The sequence below is a fragment of the Osmia lignaria genome, chromosome 16 (genome assembly GCF_051020975.1).
Source record: "Osmia lignaria lignaria isolate PbOS001 chromosome 16, iyOsmLign1, whole genome shotgun sequence".
Lineage (NCBI taxonomy): Eukaryota > Metazoa > Arthropoda > Insecta > Hymenoptera > Megachilidae > Osmia > Osmia lignaria.
Window position 1 is genome coordinate 1,389,503 of NC_135047.1, and position 23,051 is coordinate 1,412,553.

At 43.8% G+C, this 23,051-nt stretch overlaps 1 protein-coding gene across 2 annotated transcripts in view; it reads right to left on the reverse strand.

Annotated features, from left to right (window-relative positions):
- Positions 1-972: 972 nt before the first annotated feature.
- Positions 973-23,051, reverse strand: part of Sema1a (semaphorin 1a) — a 145,495-nt gene continuing 123,416 nt past the window's right edge. Inside the window, exons 4-11 of one of the 2 annotated variants that reach the window (XM_034317200.2) lie at positions 17,349-17,445; positions 15,127-15,536; positions 11,476-11,564; positions 10,911-11,052; positions 10,295-10,643; positions 9,262-9,878; positions 8,966-9,176; positions 973-8,152 (exon numbers count right to left, since the gene is read on the reverse strand). In XM_034317200.2, coding sequence (XP_034173091.1) covers positions 7,879-8,152; positions 8,966-9,176; positions 9,262-9,878; positions 10,295-10,643; positions 10,911-11,052; positions 11,476-11,564; positions 15,127-15,536; positions 17,349-17,445 — 2,189 coding nt within the window. In that variant the 3' untranslated portion in view covers positions 973-7,878. The remainder of the gene's footprint in view (positions 8,153-8,965; positions 9,177-9,261; positions 9,879-10,294; positions 10,644-10,910; positions 11,053-11,475; positions 11,565-15,126; positions 15,537-17,348; positions 17,446-23,051) is intronic. The other variant, XM_034317201.2, reaches the window with a different exon arrangement.

The following is a 23,051-nucleotide window of genomic DNA, read 5'->3' on the forward strand; positions in this document are numbered from 1 at the left end:
TTTTTAGTAATATTTATATATTTATATATAAAGTCTAATGAATTACTTAATCCGTTACTTAGTACTTAATTCATTAATATAGTAGCAGCCTCACTCTCTAAATAGTACTAAATATAATAATGGTATTAATGCGGTAATTATCGTTAATATAGATTATTAACATTACAAATAATCATCGTCAGAATCGTATAATAAACAATAGTACAAGGTGTTTTTTCTGCTTTTAGTGGTTTCTTCTTTTTTCTTTTTTTGTTATTTTCTTTAAATGTTATCATATAAGTAATAATCACAATAGCGTATTCTGAAAAATAGATCAGGGTCCCGTGGGCAGAGAGCGGAGCACTTTGTCGTTCCTCAAATCCATTCCCTTCAAAATATTCTCAACATTGAGACATCTTTTTTCAAATAAATCACCTTCACGAGCGATCGTACCTTTTCCAATTCATCGATACATAAAAAGAATTTTCTGGTATCATTGAGAACCTTTTTAAAATCTATCGAAAAGAGAAAAACAAATCTCAAATCAAAGTTTTCGTTCCAGAATAAAAAGAAAGGACTTTGAAATTCATCCTCGTATTTTCTCCCCCTACCGTGTGTACTTTACCCTTCGACAAGCTCGTTTTTCCTCTTTTCAACCCTTTCGTTTTTCATTTTTCGATCATGTCTCTGCCGCTCTGCCTAGGGAACCCACTATAACAGGGCACTATGAACAGCAGTCTGCTGGCTAAGTGACTTTCCGAATCTACAATCGCTCCTCTTCATTCTCTCACCCTCGCTCGCCACCCTCTCATTCTATCTCACACTCTCCCTTTCTCTCTATCTTCCTCGATTAATCCTTATTCTCCATCTTTCGTATCCATTCTCCACGAGCTTTCTCTCCGGCTCGCTCTCCCTTCCTCGTCATACCCCGCATCCGGTTCTTCGCTAAGTTTCACCGAGCTTTACATCCCTCGCGAGAATCCTGTTCTTCCCTTTTTTTTTTTTTTTTTTCTTTAATAGCGAACTATGTCAGGCATAACAGACGCAATACGGTAATGGAAAGGAGTCTTTTTTTCTCTCTGGCTTTCTCTTAGCTCTTTCTTTATGGCAAAGCAAGTGTCGCGAGACGAAATTGTCTTTGTCGTTATCGATCAGGACACCGTCCCTACAGATTTCTGGACCTTCTTTTTCTTGCCGCGTAAATTTAAAAGTTTACAAGTTTGTAAGTACATAGGAGCAAAAATTGTATTTTCGAAGGTAAGACAAGGAATCGGGAAAGCGAGCCATTCATCTCGGAATTGCACAAAAGCACTCGCCGCCAGCATGCTTCTCCTATGTCAGCATTCACACTACGTGTCAGCCGATAGTAAATCACTACAGTACCTTTTTTTCGCGTTATGATATATTTTTTTTTTACTTTACTTTTTTAATTATCATTATCATTATTATTATTATTTTTTTTTTTAAATTTGTTCGTTAATATTAGACGTGCCGTGTCTCTACCGTCAGCCTACTGCGAAAAAACACTACTTATCTCTCGTTCTTTCATCATTTTCCATACCTTTCTCTCTATCTTTCTTTCGTACTTTCACTCGTTCATCGATCACTCTCCTCTGCGTTTATAAAGAGTATTATTATAATATAATTCTCGTGTCGTTACAATATAATTATCGGCAATAATATACCGTCGGTATTAATGCAGTTATTATTAGTATTATTAATATTATCATTAATTATTATTCATCCTCCCGGTTACTATATATTCTTTTTTTAAAAATCGATTACGACCCCTCTTGTGGCGAACCTCGTGCCGAGGAGCGCCTTGAACAAATGGAATTTCTCGCGGCATTGGAACGTCGCGTGAAAAAATTTCTCTTTCTCATTTCTCCCATACATACTGATTCGCATTCTCTCATCGTCTCGAATCGCGCAAGAGCGAAAGGCCCTTTCGTTCCCTTCTTAGTTTCCTCCTCGAATCGTGACTCCGTTCGTTCCATCGAAAAGAAGAAAATCAGATATTTCTGTCCCTTTGCGACGCGGCCGTTTTAGGTAGCCCGTTTTTTTTTTTCTTTTTTTTTTCGCCGTACTAAAGAACCGGGAAGAAAAAGTTTACAAGACAGGGGAGAGTTTGCAAGAATTACGCGACTGAACGACTAAAAATTACGCCGCTTAGTTCCTTGTATAATTGACAGTGGATGTGCTCGGCCGTGCAAAGGGACAGAAATGTCAGCGCGGGTAAAAAAGGGAGGCGAATTAGTCGAGATTGAACGGAGAGCAGTTCGGCTGTTTCGTGACGGACGAGGACGTAAATTCTACGATATTTCACGAGTTACGCGAACACGCTCCAAAAAGGAACCGCAGTGTCGTTAACAAAGCGCTACGAGTATCGACTAATCGGCCTCGATTTTTCTTAATTGTTTTTTTACAGGTTGATCAAACGCGCCAGAGTCGCATATTTCGAAGGATTTTTCCACAAAGCTCTTGCTCTTTCGTACTTTCTTACTTTCATTCGCATACTCTCTTTCTCTCACACACACACTCGCACACATACACGTACGCACACACAGTTTCGCGGTTTATTTTGTTGAAAGGGTGGCGACACGTTCACCCCCTCTTGGTATGCCGCGCGCACACCCCTTGGCCGAATTTCTTCTTTTGTTTCTCTATCAGTTACAGTAAAAAATAGCGTAAACGGCACTGTATTAGGAAGAAGCAAAATACGTGTTATGTTCTCGTTACTTTGTCGTTGATAATAAATACCTATATAGTGTCCTTCGTTTTCTTTCTTTTTCTTTTTTCCTTTCTTTCTTTCACCCTTTTTAAAAATCACCATCCGGCATTATCGCGATCTTTTATTACTTCCCTTTCTTTTTTTTTTCTTTAGTTAACAGTATGATTATTACTTGGTAGTTATCGGTAATTATTAATTAGCGTTAGATGCGGTAATCAGCGCAACGAACGAGAACCCGACAGTCGTAGTGAAACATATTTCATTCTTTTTACCGGGGTGGATTTCGTGCGTAGAAGAACCTAGGGCTCTCGTTCTTTTACTTAAATCCCGTTTCTTTCTCTTTTTCATTCACACTCTATCTTCTTCTCTGGCAAAACCAAGAGGAAACAGAAGAAGAGAAAAGAAACGAATGATCCGCGTACAATGTCAGACTATTTTATACGTGTATACGCATTCTCTCTCGCTCTCTCATTCCTCTCATCTAAATCGCTAACTTTTCTCGCTCGTGTTCTGTTTCTTTTTGTTTCTCACTTAATTACAAAGCGCGAAAAAGAGCGGTCCCGATCGTTTCGCGATCCTATCGATCGGTTTACCTCGCACTCTTAACAATTTCCCCGAACGATGTCACTCGTCCAAGGATTTACACGAAATCTTGATCGACGTATCGCGAAACGATCGACACCGGAACCCTTTTTCAGCGATGGCTCAACGCTAGTAGTTAAATTTTTCATAACTTTAGGTACTAATGTGTTTCATCTTTATCATTCTTCCCTCTTTTAACCCCCACCCCCCCCCCCCTCTTCGCTTACAATTTCGTACAACGTTTGCCTATCATGTAAAACTATGACGTCTAAAATGTGTTCGAATTAACGCTAGATCCTCGATATTAATAATCAAGATCGGATAAATTAATAGTCGTTAATAACCGTGTATGTATCCAACTAGGCTAGACTTCGACGGAAAAATATATTTATAAAAAGTTATAATATTAATATACGTTTCAAGCGTTCTATATATATATATTTTTTATTTATATTTATATTTATTTATATATTTATATATTTATATATATACCGTTTGCTAATCCTCTACTTATGTCTAAGCTTTCATCGTCAAATCTCTTGTCCCATACATGCTTGCGTTCTCTAATCGGAGACGTTCCCTATCAAAACGTGGACGCTCCGAGTATCTACCTAATTTTTTTTTTTTATCAATTTATAATCGTAATAATAACTGGCTAAACTTTTCCACGCTCAAGCACACGCGCATTCTCTCTCGTTTCCATCTTCTATTCTTTCTTCCTTCTTCGCTTCATCTCGTGCTCTACCTTTAGAAATGTACAGACCCCAAAAAGGAAAGTAAAAAAAAAAAATTTCGGGCTCTTCTAAGCGATTGAAATGAAATAATGCATGAAAATCATCGCGTCCCGCTTCTCGCGACGCATCGACAACGGAAACTTTTTTGGTAGGTTTTTTTTTTTTAGGAAAGGTTTCTCTTTCTTTGAATTCATTCAATTAACCATCATTGGAAGAAAAAAAGAAACAAAAATTCGCTCACGCAACAAACGACTCTGCGAATCAATCTTCTTTTTTCTTTGTTTTTCTTTGTATTTTGGATGGAATCCGTTCCTTATTGGCTTTTTCTTAACACGAACGCGCGAGAGCTTCTTTGAACACGTTTAACATCGTCGAATTCTCCCTCCCCCGTTTTGTCCCTTTTTAACTTTTATTACAAGTATTATCAACGTTCGTTTTAATAATATTTAGATTATAGAATTCTGACCTCTTTACCACAATTTTCCCACCCTTATTTCCATTAACTTTGTCCCATGGTTTTATTGTTCCAAGCTGCTATCGTTTCGAAAAATATCTCTCGCAGCCTTTCATGCATTACTTGATTCCAACGTTCACCGTTTCCCTCGATTCTTTCATTTGATCGTTTGAAATTGATCTGACCCCTCGTTTACACCCCCGTTTCTTGCGGTTAAAAGTACGAAAAATAGCAAGTTTAATCTCGCAATGAACACATAAAATGGAGGTAAGTATTATTAGCCCCTTGCCTATAACCTTGAGCGGCATTCGCGTTTCATATTATACTCTAAAATAAATGCTATTCGTGGCGTAATTAAATTTTTAATTAAAATTTCAAATGCTATTAACGACGCCGACGGTTTCCAAAGAAAAATTATGTACAGTATTTCAAATATTCCCGTCTGCTCTCGCGTTTAAGTAACGAATTAGGACTGGGTTAGGTTTGTCCTGTTGCTAATAATAATTCTAGCGCGCTCAAGTGCAATAAAAATCGAGAGGCCAAGGGGTTAATCGTAAAAATGGGGCAGTAAACGTGTAAAGGATAGAAATTCGAAAAGGAGGCGTGAACGAAGGGTAAAAGAACTGGTGTGTTAGTTCTGAGGCCGTTTCATTGCCTTCGAACCTTTTCTTGCGGTTCGATTTTGTGCGAGGGGCCCTTCAACCATCCCTAAACGTATTGTGCGCCTCTTCAATTATCATCATCATCATCATCATCATCACAATGACCAACGGGTGTGTCTAGTTTACGAGTAATATCTTTGGTATCGTGCCTGAGTCTTCCATTCGCGAATAAGATCACGTAACAGGGATGTTTCAGTTGAACCTTAACCGGAATAAAACGCGAATCTCGTTTTCGTCGTATCAAACTTAGAAAAACGTTCGTACCTCGTCGAACGACGCGAGAAAGCAAGCCGTTAAAAATACGCTACCTACACCGGAGGTACATACAATCGGATATTTTTCTTTTCATTTTTTTCGTTTTTTTTTTTTTTTTTTCTGCAAACGACCAGAACAATGTCGGCTCGATTATACATGGCAGCTTTGAAACGTGTGAAATTTCCACGCCTTCAGTCTATACGCGTGTTCTATGTGTGTGGGTTCAGTGTCTCTGTGTGTGGGTGCGTGTACGTGTAAATCGAGTTCCCTTCTATCGTCAAACTGTCGCTTCGCAAGTAGAATGCCAGATTTCTTCTACCCTCTTTTATTCAAATTTTAATCACTCTTTTTCTTCCTCGTAAACCTTCCTGACAATTCTCAAAATCCCAGGAGCCCTTCACGGCGATTTTTTCGAAACCTGCATTCGTGGCTCGCGAAAATGGAGATTAATTCTGTTCGAAGGAACGCGATGAATATTTGTACTGTGTCGAGAAAGGAAACCACGTTCGATGCCGATCTAAATGTTACTCTAAGAACGGATAGAGGGACCCGCCCTTTTCGGGGAATCTTTTCAGTCTTACCGTTTCAAGGGGGTCAGTGTGATAAGGGCGGGTCTTCGTTATCTCGATTCAGAGCATCGATCTATCGATCGAGTAACCGATGAAATCAGTAACAACACTCTGCCAACCGATCGGTTAACGATAAATTTGAAATGAACGTTTCCTGTTATTCAGCTTTTAAATACCCGATACGGTTGGCAAAGTGATCAGGAGAAATCTAGTGACAAGCGTACCTGTCCGTTTGTCGTGTATACTCGGTGTATCGTGTGCGTGTCGAACAGGAATAAATAAAAAGAAAAAAATAGAGTCATTCAGGTGTGCATCCCTCTTGCTGTGCACCGTCTCTTCATCTCGCTTTCTCAACCCTCTTTCTCTGAACGCCTAGAAAAACACCTCGTGTCATATAGTATATATCACATACGCGTTACTTCTAAACACACTGAAATAAGAAGCACTTTAAGATAGATGTCTACGTGTACCATCGGGCCCAAGATCTCTTAGATGGACTGATTTTTCTTTCCATTATCTCCCATCTGCCGCTCATATAACTTTTAAACCGTTGTATATGTTATTTTATCTTTTTTTTTCTTTTCTTTGTATATACGTATTATTTACATACAAGCCTCGTGTGCTTTCGCTCCTCTCTTTCTTCTTTCCTTCTCTTTCTCTCCTTTCTCTTCATGTTCCTTCGTCGAAGGAAGTCTCTCTCCTTGCTCTCCTCCCGTATATGTGCAGCCGATGAAATGCGCGTTTCCGAAAGGTACGACAAAAACTTAGGAATACTCTCGACGGTATCTGAACTGTTTCTCTCGGACCGCGGTAAGAGAGTCTTTGTTTTCGATCAACCGAGCCATCCCCAAAAGGCAACGTGGCGATCTCCGCGATCGGTACAGGGTGCAAACGATCGTGTTCCTACGGTCACGGTGTCTAGTCCGATAATAAATACACACGCATACACAAGTTTCCACCTTCCTCTAATTATCCGTTTCCTCGTCGACGAGCGAAATTTCCTCGTTACCTCGATCGAGCAAGACACCCAGATTCATCCGTTACGCAATTTCAAGAGGCACGCGATAGTATTACGCGAACAATAATGGCACTGTCGATCACTCGCGTTAAATATTACAACATTAGAAAAATCGCAAGTCGAGTCCGACGATAGTCTCTTTTAATTGACTTCACGAGAAGAAACCTTGCCGTAATACTATAGACGCGCTTTATTTTTCGGGAGGGAACGATCGATTTAAAAAATCGACGGAGATCGCGACGTCGCTGGTTATCCTGTCGAATTCTCTGCTCGTAGAAACGCGAGAGAATTCTTCCATGTTATACTCCCGTCGGTCGTGACTCTCGTCGCGCCGTAGACGACACCTGACCGTGTGAAATGCAACGAAAACGAGGACTGTAAGCGAACGAACGCAAGGAACTTGCAACGAAACGGAAAAATTCGGGAACGTGTTTGAACGTGCCGCGGCGGGTCTCGAGTAATCGAACCGCGCGCGTTTAATTACAAAGGATCGCAACGAGCAGTTGGCCCGTAGTACGGTGTGCCGGCTGCTGGCGTCGCGTAACAAGAAGCAGAGTACGACGGCGGCGGTGAGGAGGCCGACACCGACGACGACGACGACTATGAACGATAAATGAAACTGCACGGCGGTGTTGGCGGCGGAGGGGAACCACCGCTCATGGCGATCGGTACGAGGGTGGGCGATGGTGACGAGGAGGGAGGTGACGGAGAACTGGACGAAACGCTTGAGGGCGGCGTAGGTGATTCTAGCGCCCTCGGGCCCGCGAGCTCGCGATTCGACTGTCCTCCGGACGTCACAGCGCGACTACTCCTTCCCGCTGTCGTCGCGTTGTGACGATTGCGTGCTGGCCGTCCTAAGCTCCGGTGACGGCCACCTCCCTCCTCGCTCGTTTCTCAGAGATAAACCTTCTTCACGCTACGGGTGGTCGCGAACCCGTCGTTGCGCCGATACGCGTCGCCCTGGTGGGACCGTAAGGTACCGAAATTATCCCTCGGGCCACGGAACCCGTAACCGTCGGGAAATTGGAACAGCGTTTCCGTCGGTGTTGGTGGTGGTTTCCGCATCGTGCCCTTCGGTGAGTGTGACTTTGGAGGCTGGGGAACCAACACCGGCTCCGCGTACGTCACTTCTTCCTGAGGCAACAATTTTGGCTCTGGCGCTAACCTGCTGTAACGTAAAACCAGGGGTTGGAAAAAGTTACGATATTTACATATTTTCTATGATACTTTGTCTTTTAACGTAATCAAAAATTTAATTTTATCGTCGTATCGATTCCTTGTATCTTGCATAAGGTTACAGGATGGCTTTTCTACTTTCAGCCGTTAGAAATACATGAATATTTGTAATCTAGTTACAAGTGACAGACATTTCAATCTATATCGGTTTCGATTACGGTTTCTATATTGGTTCTAGAATCAAGATTCCTGTCAATTTTATAACGACTGAAATCATTACATATTACAGATGGAAATTATTATTATTTCAGGTTCCATGTATTTGTTTCATATACAGGGTGTTAAAAAATACTTTGAAGATCTCTATACCGCTGCATAGATCACGAAAAATCGAAGCGAAAAGTTCTGTAGCATTTTTCGAAGGGATCACTAGTTTAGCCACATTTCGTTGTTGAAAATTGACCAATCAGCGCGCAGCTTGAGTGGTAAGACCCGCGGAGTGGGAGGCGCTTACGCATGCGCTGAGAGTCTTGCCACTCAAGCTGCGCGCTGATTGGTCAATTTTCAACAACGAAATGTGGCTAAACTACTGATTCTATCGAAAAATGGTACAGGACTTTTTGCTTCGATTTTTCGTGATCTATCCAGCGGTGTAGAGGTCTTCAGGGTATTTTTTAACATCCTGTATAATAGTTATTAACAATCATTTTTGGAACCGTTTCAGCCTTTGTTTGAAAAAAAAAACTGAATTTCATCGAGACGTCGATGAAGAACCCCTTTTCAGTTTACTTTGATGGTAACTCACCTGTTCACGTTTTGTCGTTGCTCGAAATATTCGTACTCCGTGTCTGGGTATGGCAGATTGTCGTCCTCGTCCTTTCTGCACTTTCTGCCACACAGATAACCTGCCACGAAACCGACCAGCAAAGCTGCCAATGCACCAGCCACAACAGCCATTACAAGAGTTTCAACCGAGTACTGCGGCGGCGGTGAGTCTGCCGCGGACACTTCTGGACCTGTACCGATTGATCGTTTCACCAGTGAAATGCATGCACAGGGTGTCTGAGAAACAACCTTACCCGTACGAAACAATGAACATACCTGAATTATCCTGTTCCTCGTCGTGCATGATGTTGATGATCTCTCCTCCGGGACTGTCTTTGTTGGGGATCATCGAGTCCTGGGGGAATTTATTCTGGTTCGCAGATATGGCACCGACGCTACCCGCGTCCTTGTTCAGACTTTTGCTCGGGGGGCAAGAAGCGTGCAAACCAGTCGCGACGCTCTGGAGGAATCTGCTCGCATCGGTGGCTGCTGGCCCGACCAGGGCCCTGCACTTGCCCTCCACCTTGTCCCAGGCACAGTAGGGATCCTGTAAGGCCACGCACTCGCCGCACGACAAGATCCTGTCGCTGTAGCACCGGTGCAGCCTGAGGGCCTGTACCTGACTATCGGCTATCACGACCAGCCGGCCATCCTCCAGGCCGTCTCCAGCTTGAGATGCTCTCACCACTTTGATACCGCGCACCGGGACCGTCGAAGGAAACGCCTGTATCTCCTCGATCACCACCGGGCTGACCTTCAGATGAGTGTCAGCTGACTCTGCGTTTATCGCTTTGATCACCTTCCCGTTGTCGGTGCCGATGAACAACACGTCGTACGTTTTACCACCTGGCGTCTTCACCTGGGGATCCACAGCGATCTGCGTGAATCTGTAACTGTAAGGTCCAAGAAATCGTTATGAAATCGTTTTCCATCGCAATCTACGGAGGTAAGTTTTCGCTAGGAGTAAACAGTGGGCGCGTAGCGTATGCCCGCAAGGAACAGGGCGTACAATCGAATCGAGCCTCGGGTGACCTGGTCTCCAAGTTTGACCACCGTACTAGTTATTTCATTAAGTAACGTCGCTCAAGCCCGCGAGTATAAAGCGTGTTTGTTATTCAGTAACGAGCCTTGAGTTTCAATACTTTAATCGACTGTGGACCTTTCTCCGTTAACCCAGCCTACTTACGAAAACTCGATAGAAATTCAAGTAACTTCGACAATACACGACCGACTTTACACAGTGAAATTCAGAGCTTATAATAGCGATGATATTTGTTGTTACAAACAGTTTACAAGTGTTCCAACTTACTGAAAGCTGGTGCGGATGACTATGGGCTGCCCGAAGAAGCTCGGCACCAGCTCGTCCATGAGGGAGTGCGTATGGATAAAGTTGAGGGTCAGGTCAGGCAATGCGTGAGAATCGTTTACGCATTGTCCGGGTCTCGGGTCGGGTACCTTGGCGTTCTGCACGGGTAACCAGTTCGAGTTGATGGCGCTCTGCTCCTTGAAGTTACCCCTGAACGCGTCGGTGATGTCCTGCAAGGAGAAAGCGCAAACAGCCGATCCGCTGATGCTGTTCACCGGTGTGGTGAACGTTCCGTATATCAGCTGGGCCGACGTATTGCCGTACTGACCCGATATCAGTTCCGTCGTTGATTCTGCAAATAATGCATGCCTCGTGATTTCGAGGCTCTTTTGTCTGCGTGGCCTCGTTCGCTCCGTACCAACGGACGTTTACGAGCTAACCCGTTGGGAGCATATATTTCCCAGCATCTCTCTCTCTCTCTCTCTCGTACGTGTTCCAGAGCGCCATAACGCTTAAAACGCTCGCACGGTTCGAACACGCTCGTTCGCGAGCGAAACGAGACGAGACCAGAGATGTATGCTGATGGCAAACGATGAACTCGACGAATGTGTATACTTACGTATTTCATTGAAGTAGAAAGGAAAGTCTCCGGTGACGGAGCAATTGAGACGGGACTTTAGGAACGAGGTCCATCTGTTGCGGTATCGATGCGGACCACCACGGTCGTATTTACACACCCTCGCCACGCGAGAATAGACGGTCTGCAAAGAGAAATAGTATCGGTGAGAGAACTGTCACTTCGATCGACCAGTTAACCCTTTAGCTGTAACGAAGCTTAAGTGAAAATCGATCCTGTACAATTATTAGCAGCAAAAGGGTTAGAAGCTCCGTATTACAAGAATTTATAATTAGACCATAATCACACAGTGCCGTCCGTCTGACAATGAGTAACGCGTAAAATGTTGCACACCACACGATGTGTAACTGAAACGTACAGAATGTTATTACCAGATAAAACTTAATAATGCACCGTACATTAAACCGTACTTTATGGTCGGGGTCGTAAGTTTTATGCGTGCCACAGTGTACTTGCAAGGGAAAAAAAGCAGATAGTCTTCTTTTGAATACAGAATCCTGGACAGCACTGGATTGAAGCATTGATAATTGATCGGTTAGGTACTTACCTTGCCGCAATTGATATATTCCACGGCGGTCTCCCTGAAGAAGAAATAGACAAAATCTCCCTGGGCCATGGAGCTGACAAAGTTCGGCGCTGCAATTAGAATGCGCAGGCATTATAACGTTGCTATTGCTATTACGTACGCGGTAAACGGGCGGTCGTAAAGTGGCCTTATGAATAAACGAACGTGATAACTGGCCAGAGAAGCACAATGGACGAGCTGCAATAAAGTGCAGAGATAACGTTCCACTGTAGCTAGGGAAATAAAGACGTTCCTTAGGAATTCAGCATCTTGATAGAAGGTAGGTCGATTTCTCGACGTATTCGAAAGGATAATCCTCGCTCGAATGGTTGGAACGATCGTGCGGCATGCGTTGTCGTTAGAATCAATCTTGCAAACGAGTCGCGTAAGATTATACGCGAGAACCCTTTTATTTTCTCGGTTATTCGAACGCGGTCGCACTGAAACGACACGGTTCACCCTCTCCGCCCCTGTCTCTCAATTTTTCTCTTCGTTTCCCCTGTCCTCGTTGCACTGCTTGGCGGACACGAACGCGCGATAAAGTGGGAAAACTTTATCGATTTATTAACTTGACAGGGTTTTCATAAGCTTCTTAGGATTCATAAAGTAATATTAATCTCGCACGCCACATAGGTATATCCGACCGACCTGCCGTGCTCCAACTCATAAATTTTCTCCCGTTCTTCTCCTCTCTCCGCTCTTTTCGTTTCTCCTCCAATTCCATCACGTCATCCGGCTGTCTTTTCTTTCTCGCCGCGTTTAACCGTGTCTCTATCCGAGACAAACTGGCAGGAATTTGTACGGGCCTAACGCAGTGCCGGGAAAGTTTTAACGCCCCTTTAAAATTGTATAACCCGTGTCTACGGTTCGGTCGTCAAAGCGTTAATCAAGAGATACCCGCGAAAGGTAAAGGAAAACGGGCGATGATAATAAAGATTGAAGCGGAGAAAGTTAATTGGAAAAGCGAAGCATCGAGGGCAATCAGCGTATCGATTTGGTATTAGACGAATTACCCAGACGCATCAACGCGGAGATTTGCGGGTGATAGTCGCGGTTCGCGATCGGCTTTGTCACGATTTTTCGCGGTGGTGTGCTTCGGTTTATTTCGTTGGTAACAAACGGCAGATAGAGGAACAGAGGAGGGAGAAAGAGACGAGCAGAGAGAGAATTGAATTTTCAACGAACCGAGGGAAAATCAATATTATCCAGCGGCCAGAGAAACTTGATTAGCGTTCGTACATCGTTCAATTAAAATGTTCTAGCGAACGAGGGAAGCCATGGAACAAGGCGACGTGTCCGGTTTATCGGTCTCTTTTGTGGGCTCGTGGTGATCTCGTAAAAATTTCCCGTTTCTTCGCGTCATCCCTCGGTAACCAAACTATAATTCTTTCTCGACGGTGGCTGGCTCGAATAAAAATTCGACCTTTCGACGAATTCGCAAGGGAGCCATAACTCGCACAGCTCTTCGTCTTAATACAGGCTCTATCATGATACGTGGGCATAACAAATAAGAAGGCTTACTATTTCCTGCCTTTTATTAACCAATCTGGTATTTTAACGTCGTTTTTATTCTCTTTCATGGAAAAATATTTCCACCATCGTTTTTTAACGATGCGACGATCACGAGGTTAAATTCAATTTTTAAGGAAACAAGCAGCATCAGCGGAAATAGAATCCGAAATCTCTGCATTCGCAGTCAGATCTTATCCATTACAGCATCGCTAACTCGCTATCGTATATACCTACTTTCACGACCCCTTTTATTGCGTAAGGGAGGAGCTCCTGATCCAACAATGTTAGAGATAAGAAAACACAAAAGCTCTCATAACAATGTACGATGTCGATGAAGTGCAAAGGGTTAATAATAACAATCGAGAAGGAGAAAAGGCTTTCAGGCAGAGTCGTTGAACCGTCGGACAGGTCGTTCTTTTATACGGATTAAAATTTCCCATCGTCGGTGCTACATGGGAGACGTATGTAGCATATTTCGCGGTGAACGAGGGTAGAGACGCAGTGTGCTGCTTTGTCATTACACGGATATGGAGTAATCTCCGCGAGGCCGTAGTCTGCGAAATCCACGTACACGCACGGTTAATCTCGGAATTACAGCGTGTGGATTAAAGCCGGTGCGCGGAGGGTCGTTGCCGCGGCCGATCGCGACATTTCTGAGTAATTTCTCGCCCCGTGGCTCGGGGCCAGGATTTTCAAAGTCGAGCCTGCCTCCGGAACTTCTCGTGTAAATACCGAATCGAACTGTCGCTCCAACTTTCGCGAGCCCCTGGCGAATATTGCGAACCCCGCTCTGTTCAAAGTCTCTTTATGTTCCGGGAACGTATCCCCGCATGTACGCGTGGCACGCATCGTTTGCATAAATAGCGAGTAAACGTTTTCGAGATACACCACCGCGAATAGTAAAAGTACGCTCGAAATCTAAGTGTAGGGGAGAGCGGGGACAAAAATAAATTTTTTATGTACAATGCGAAATTACGATTAAAGTACACGCAAATATGTTTTAGCAACATAGATAGGAAATTAATATATTAGATAGTGAACTAAATGACATTTCACACCCTAAAGTAATACAAAATATTTCTTAGGCAAGTGCTTATCCTTTCTTTTAATCTTTCATTTCACTCGTTTCAAAGTAATTAAGCGTCTCGTTAATGAAAATTTGTAATGTAAACCCAAAAGCATGGTCGAGGACGTTTGTAACATCGGTAGTCGGGGTCGGTTGTAACGTTTCTGGTAACCAAAAACATAAAAAATATTATTTTTTTGTTTATATGAAATCCTACAATACGAGAAAACAAAATGAAAAATATGGGTGCTATGTAGTGAATACAAAGATTGGGCACATGAAACTAAAACGTTCCTTGTATTTTCTGCGATACCGAATAATTCACTACAAATTTTGCCTTTTTTCATTTATTATTATAATTTAAAACAATAAATATTTTAGTTTTGTAAGATAGATTTGTATCAGTTATAATTCCATGCAGTATTACAATCGATCAATCATAACTTGAATATTATTTGTTATAAAGCGAAATTGCTGTAACTCAATAATATCAAATAACTATGTAAGGTTTATGTATAAAGACTTTTTTTTAAGTACAATAGCTTTTGCTTACTAATAGTTGAAAGTTAAATGTTACATTTGTCCCCGTATTCCCGTACGTAATTCAGAAACAAGCTATCTTCGGTAAAATTGTTTGTAATAAAACACTTTTGGGATAACTACGAATGGAACGTTTCGTGAATTTTTTCCCTCCGTTTCATCTATAGCGAATGAAAAGTTCTCCCCTATCGTTGATAGCAGGGGGTCGGCCAATATATGGAACGATAAATTTCCACTACCAAAAACACTTGGGCTGTTTACTCTGCATACTGGTCGGGACCGCACAACCCTTATTTCAATTTTTAATCGCGCGTTAACATCGACGTTTCTGGCTTCGATTCATCATCGCGACCCTTATCGTATCGTTTTCCAATAAGATGATTTAGGTTCTAAATGTTAGGGGACACTCTCCGACCGATTTTAATTTTAAAAAAGGTTTCGAGTATAACACGGTTTATATATCTAGGTGAGTCAGGCGGAAATTAATTTGATAAAGTAATCGGTATTTCGCTTACCGTTCAGGCTCTTCGAGTCGTACTGCTCAGTTTGCAGGGGTTCCCTGTAGATGATGGGATCCATCCCTGCGAAATCTGCCACTGTACCGGTGTAAAGCTCCCCGTCTACGTAGACGAAGGTACTATTGTGACGTGGGTCGTAGGGACACCTTGCCTGTCCACCCTTCTCCTTCAACATCGTGTAATTGCCTGGCTGCACCGCGTAATCGCGACACATTGGCTTGAACGCGTTCGTCGCGCACACCAGCAACGTGCTCGTATCTGTCTTCACGAGAATGCGAATGTAATTTTGACAGTTTTCCTCGGGCGTGCCCTTAACCAGGCACATTTTTACGTCGCTGTCGGTCGAGTACCAAGTCAGCCTCTGCTGCTCGGTTAGGTCGGTCAGACTCAGGTTGTGCACAAGATTTCTGAAACAAGAAAAACAAAACTCTCTAATCGATGCATTCGTTCTTAAGTGAGAGGCACAACTGAGTAGACACTGTTCAAAATAGAATACCTTGGTTAAAATTGAACTAAATAACTTGAGGTTTTCTGAAAAGTTATAAAAATTAATTCACTAAAAAATTATAATTTGTTGAAATCGGGAAAAAAAATAGTGAATGGTAATTTTTCAACTTTTTTATGTAAGTCCATAATGAAAATTTCATCAAGATCGGTCAACGCATTTAAAAGTTATGAGTAATTAAAATTTCCGAAAATCGCGACTTTTCATCTAAAAGAATGTGAATAATTTCGTTATATAGACTCAATTTTCATTATAAAAAAGTTGAAAAATTACCATTCACTATTTTGTTTCATGACTTCAACAAATTGTAATTTTTTAAAACGAAGAAAATTGTAGTGAATTAATTTTTATAGCTTCTCAAAGAACCTCAAGTTATTTAGTCCAATTTTAACCGAGGTATTCTATTTTGAATAGTATCTACTCACTTTTGCCTCTCACTGTATATCACTTCGACATTCACTCAACTACTTTGAATCAGCATCCCGACGCTCGCTCTTTTTCTCGACTTTCCCAAATATTTCTCCCGTTCGATCTACAATCTTTTTCCACCGAAGGATACTACCGATCTCGCATTAATCACCCTGCCACCGTCCTTTTACTTTGTGCCCCGTTATCGCCGGAATCGATCGATTCTCCAGGAAACGCGGCACAGTCCCGTCGCGTCGCGTCGAATCGACGGCAAAAACGTCGATCGAAAGACCGTGAGCAACGGAACCGCGGAGAACTCGAGCAGGAATCGTTTATTGCAAACGGAGCAGGATTTATGAGGCGCGAGATTAATATTCCGAGAAAAGGAGAGAGAGAAATTTTCTAGAAATCAATCGGACTTTGGGACTTGAGACTCTCGACTTGCCGGATTGGCAAAACAAGGACTTGAAAATTTTTGTTCTGTCAATTTCTATCGATGAAAGTTCGAAGGGACTTTATTTTTCTTTTATTTCTCCCTTTTTTCGACCTAAATATTTCGTGGAAACGCGCTTCAGGTTTCTCGTTGCATATCGTGTTTTAATTACGAATTTCGTCTCCTCCATTCCGTATCAGAAACTTTTACAAAGTTCCTCGGCAGGAAGTCGCACTTACCCGCTGTGCCTGGGATTCGAAGGCTCGTAAAATAAAGCGTACAAAGAAGTTTCTAAATAAAGTTCGACGATCTCATTAACAGCGAAGAACAGCGTTCCGTAGCCGCTCTCGGCATTCATAGCCAGCAAGGAGGAAAGTAGAAATCGAGGGAGAAGGACAAGAGAAGGAAAAAAGGGAATAAGGAAGAAGACGAAGAAGAAGAAAATCTGTAGAAACTAGCTTTATCCAGGAAAATACTCGCCGTGTTTATTGTCGAATAACGGCCTCACTGTCAGTGAATATCAAATGGCTGCTTTCATCACACAAAAGTATCGTAAAATATTATGTCACATCGATTTCAAGCTTAAACTTTGATGATAAGGTTGTCAGTTACAGCAAGCAACGGATTAGAATGAAATTCACCAATTTTCTTTGGATTTAATTAACGATGTCTACTATTAATTATATATATTTGTTACATTATTCGGAACAATACACATCGAAAGAAGCTCGGTCTTCTATTGCAATACGTCGATCGCGAAAGCGGCCTCTCGAATCCGACTAGCAAAGAAGAAAGAGTAGAAGAAGAAGAGGAAGAAGAAGAAGCAGCGGTCCTTTAATTAAAGCACTCGCTCAAAATGAATCTTCTATTTACCTTCCGCCGACCAGAAGATAGTTCCCGTCCCGTAGCATCAGCCGAAAGTAGTCTGTGTGCGTCTCGTTCCCCGTAAACCTGAACACATCTTCCGCACCTGGAAAAGAAAAGCAGAGGAACGCTCAGTTGGTTTTCCTTTCATCGTTCAAGGAGTTTGAGAAAAGAGGATCATCTTATTCGTCTAATTAGTTCGATAGCCATTCATCGTCCTTCCTCTTCGCGACAAACAACGATCGACGACCAAACACATTTATCGAATTAAAACTATCGTTTCTTGCGATATTGTTCGATATTAATACATGCAGAATCTTTTATTTCAAATCCGTCTCTTCTCGTTCGCTCCGGCCGGGAAAATTGCAATCAAGCCGTTTAGTTGATTCGGATGAAAAAGGTTTGCTTAAATAAAACCTTTTGTCGCGTCCGCTTTGCAGACGGCTCGTTCTGGTCGCGCGAAATCGCGCGATTTCACGCGAGCCATCCAACCAGCGAGAACTGGTCGACTCGAAAGCGCTTCAGAGAACAAGCGCCACTGCTCCGAATAATTATCGATTTGACCGTGCAAAGCGTTCGACCGCGGTGAAAAGCAGTCAGAAGCAGACGCCGTAAATACGGCTGTAACGTTTCCACGTGAAAAACGTTTAATAACCGGCCATTTGATTCGAGCCGGTAGCCCAGAGCGATTTCGTTCTGATTTTCCTATCCAGAATCATCCCCCTACCCCTATAACGTTCTCTCCGCTCTCCAGGGCTTTCCTGTCCTGCCAGGACAAACGTAACGCGGGTCAACGTGACGTTAATTCGTTTCCAACGCAAGACGTATGATCCTTCGATAATGGTTCGCTACCATTCAACGGTATTCCGCGACCCAAATTGCATACGCGAGACACCAGATACGGATCATCGATATCGACTGGTGTCCAAGGGGTCGCGTTAATTGCACCCCAGACGTTACATGTTTCGGGCAACCGATAGATAATCGTCGCGCGCATTTCGTGACATTGTCCCCTTTGTTACTCGTCCGTCTCTATCGGATTGTCCCATTAAATAATGGGAATATACCGGGAATTCGGTAGCATAGCGATCGAATAGTTCGGATTTAAACCGAAGTTGCAATTAATTAAAAGAATATTGATTTATCGTTTGATTACCCCGACACTGTGGCAAACGTCTTGAATGAGGTCTCGCGGAGGATGTCCTCCCATAACGGCCCCCCTTTGGCGTAGCATCCGTTCATTGTTACCGTCGATGCTATTGCGTGCTTATCTCCGACCTAAATTGCGACCATCGGATAGGAGGGACCGGTCAGCGACATTGACTGACGTCGAAACACGGAAACAGCTCGATAATTATGCCGTTGGTAGCAGGATTAGAATCTCCTTTGGATAATTTCGATCGGATATCGTCGCTCGAGGAATATCCTGAGCCATTTAATAAACTACTGTTAAACTTCTCTCGATTACCATTATACTTGCTTACGTAACCGTGATTCTTTATCAGCCGATAATCATCCAAACGCGGTGATTAAGACTTTCACGGCGCAACGAGGAATATCGTTCGAAAACTCGTCTAGCGAAACGAGCTGCCATCGTTTTCCAAGAGGACTACGTGGGAGGAGTCGAGGAGGCGAGCACCGAAAGAATCGATCGATCAGCCGAAAGGCAAGGGGGACCTTTGAAACTAATAGGTAGGTAATTAGCGGATAATGAAGTAGCTTCCTGACGAGTGAAAAAGTGACCAATCATGGAGGGAGACAGATTCATTACCGATCGATCGGACCTCTTTGTTCTTCTAAGACCAGGCTCGGAAGAAAACTTATCAAGCTTATCGATGCGTTAACGCGTTGTTTAAATTCAATTTTACACCCCTACTCAATTTCATCCCCTAAATTATTCGATTTGACGAGCATTTATCTCGAGAGGAGCGTCGTACAAACGATCGGTAACCGAGTAAAAAACAGAAGTTTCTCGGATGAAAAATGATAGAACGCGTAAATACGCGTCTTTGCAAACGAAATAGCAGTTTCAAAAGGATAAAGAGCTACGGTTTCGAGGTACGGTCGGTCAATATTTCATGGTATCTCGAGCGAACGAGCGGGCGCGCGTTGGGCCGTCGCGGCGCCCGCGTCGGGCGGGATTGTTCGTCGACCGCTAAAAAATTGACCGAAGTGAATTTATCTGGTGGAGCGTAGCGAGGAGGTGGAGGTTAGGCCACAAATCACGTATATAAGTTTCCCGAGGCGGTCTGCCGTGCCACGAAAGGGAGGCCCGCGTATTCGGAAATATTGAACGCGTCCAAAGTTACGGCTCGCCCGTCAAACTTTGCCGATCGAACTTTCGAACGATCGTTCCACCATCGGCCATCCTCGTCGGCTCCTCCGAACGTCGGCCGGACCTCTATCAGAGACCGTCAACGATCAACAATATAATCACGGTGTCGCGTCGAGTAGAAAATTAACCCTACAGCGTCGATGAATGCGTTAAGCAAACGTAGTGGTGTAACGTATTTCAAATTGAAAAGAAACTTGTACAGTTGCATTTACGAGGCAGGACACAATTGGTCTACGGATAAGAACGCAGGATGAATGAATAAAAAGAGAGAAGTCAACACTTATCTCCGATCTGATCGTTTGCCAAGCAAGGGTACGCGCCATTGGCCATCAAGGGTTCTCGTAGCCGTTTCCGGAAGTGGATTACCTTCGGCGTGGCGGTTCGCCGCACGAGTGGATCCACACGAGACCCGGTTTACACACAAGGAGGAGGGGGGGGGGGGGGGGGGGGGGAAAGAGGGTTAAGGAGAACGGGATATGGAAGAAGAGAGTGGCGTTATGTCGAGCGAAAGTCATTAAAGTTTCGCACGTGCCGGGGTGACGGTACGGCCAGCAACGACCCTAGGCCATTATTTTTTAACGGCCCCCCTGCAGCTACCTACTACCATCTCTCGGTTACCAACACACGAGCGCACCTTCACACGTACGCACACCGGGTAGAAGCGTGGTCTTCGACCCGCGGTTAAACCATGACTAATGAACGAGCCCATCAACCCGACCGACCCTTTGCCGCTGCTTTCATTGCGGTCAAAACCGCGCGAAAAAAATAATTCCGCTAGCGGTTTCGAATACAATGCCGCATGATCCACCTATCATTACGGGGAATTCGATCATTCGATGATAAGAATTTCTAATACTGTCTAGATTTCTCAGTTACACCGCTTTCCATTCAATTTAAAAAGAATTCATTCCAAAAATGGAAGAACAGCCAGTTGAAAGTCACTATTTGAAGGATTATTAAAAGGAAAGGAATGTGTGATAAAAATGTGAGACTCGTTTTATCATCCATGCGCGAGCTACGTCACCTCTGGTAATTTAACTTTTAATTAAATTAGCCGGTCGTTGGTGTTCCACGTACACGGGTTTTCACGCGAACCTCGAATTTCTTTGACGAAAGCTGTCGCTGGAAATAGAGACGGCCGAGGAGAATTCTAAAAAATTATCCTAGCGTGGAACGGTCACAGTGTTCTCGGCCAGTCATGCGAGCGTCCCCCGGCGCCGCCCGGCGTCGCGTTACCAGAGCCTGCTGGGTGCACTTCAATTTCGTTGGGACAACACGTGTTTCCTTGGCTAAGGTACTTCTCGGAGAAAGAAAGAAAGGGCGAACAAGACAGGAAAGTGGACGGAGAGGAAACGGAAGTTGACAAGACAGAATGCAGGAGAGAAGAACAAATCTGACGGCGTTTCTCAAAGGTAATCGGGAAGGAAATTTTTGTCCCTCCCTCGGTGAAAACTATGTTTGAGCGACAAATTGCGCGAAGATTAAATTATTCGTAAAACGAAGGGTACGTCGTCGAGTTTCACGGTCAATCAGCCGAGCAACAATAGAAACGTGCGTGCAAGATGTTTTATAATTAAATTTTCTTGACACGTTGCTTTTCACCGGTTGCAGAGATCAATCCTTCGATGCGATGAAATTTAATTAAACAACAAGGAATTATTTATTCTCTTGCTTTCGAGCAGAAATACGATAGATTAGCCGAATCGGATGAAAACGATTCGATCTCGACGATGCAAACTGTTAGCCCGCTTAGGATACGTCCTACTCGATGCACAAGCACAGAATGCATCGAAGGACACGGTACGTCGACGCTGTCGAGCACGTAATTCCATTCTAAGGGATGGAGTAAGGGATGAGAAGGGCATAGAGAAGAGCCAAACGTTATCGGAAGAACCTAACGATCCGATTCTGCCACAATACTGTTACCCTGTCGAAGACGTTCCCCGAACGTTCTCTAGCCTCGTATTTACCTTTTATTTTCCCTCCCTCGTTTTTATCCCCCGCCTACCCTCCGCCGAGTTTACATCGCTAACGAGGGACACCAATCGAACTGTCTCGTTCGTGAATCGACTGGACTCGAACCTCTTTCCCTTTATCGAACCGTTGCCTGCCTTTTAAATCCGTTCCAATACCATGCGACTCTATCAGTGTCTGTCGCGAGCATTTTTCTAAACGTAACGTCGATTTTCTTCGATTTATTCAATTGTCAGCAAAGCCGGATGAAAGGAACTCGATTTTTATTTACAGCCAACGTTGCGTTCATACTTTATTACGTTTCCTTATTTATCGTATTTTTCGTATCTGTGAAACGACGAGATAGAACGGCACACAACGGGGCATTAACAAAAACCATTCGGATGATAGAGTCGATTTCCTGACGATCGTCGGGAAAATGGAAGCTGACCGGCTAGAGTTTCGTACCGGAATAGCATCGGAAGAAATGTGGAGGCTGCCATGGTAGCCGCCAGGGAGTACCTAAAAACGTACCGTACCGTAAAATGGCGGAACTTCGGCTGACGGGTTTGACCCTGGCATTTATCGCGTCGGTGCACATTTTCGGTACGTGTGTATGCTCTCGGTTCAGCTTCCAATGGGGAGAGATAGGTCGCGAAGAAAACGAGATCATCCGTCCTGGGAGCAGCTCGATCGTTAGCGCGACCCCTCGATGTATCTGCATTGTCACCCCGATAATGGGTTTCGATCGTGAACCCGATTGCCGCGGCACTCGACGATCGAACCTACCTCTAGCATGCTCTACCTAGATAGACGAGTTTCAAGTGGAACGAACGATCGTTTTGCTATACTTCGACGACGTTCTTACCGATTGGAAAAGTGTAAATTGCGTTTCAAACTCCATCGCTTTACCAGTTGTTCTTCGTTTTCTATCCGTTCGTATACACGATGCTCGCTACCGTCTAACTTATTTCTTATCGCGTATCATCGATCAACCTTCTTACACCGTCAGGATAGGGACAGGAATGGCAAGGGTAGCTCCGAAGCTCGGCCAGGCGCTAAAATACGTGAACGTTTTCCTCTCGAAGCACCTCGATAATTTTTAAACGTCCAAGAGACGGCTTCGCAAGACGGTACCCGGGCGCCGCTGGCGAAACTGGGTCGGCTCTGAATAGTCTCCTTTCAAGAGATAGCTACGAAGAATATAGCGATTCCAACGCGGTGAACGTTCCAACAAACGCATCCGAGAAGTTTCCGGCGAACGAACCACCTGGCATCCTTCGATTTTCCACCTTCGTAACGCCCCCTCGCAAAGGATCCTCTAAATAAATTAAAATCGTCCGATAGAAAGTGGGTCAATGGTCGAGCAGGGAATCGAGTGCAGCTAACAGCACAAAGAGGTGAGTTAACAAGAAGGATGCGAT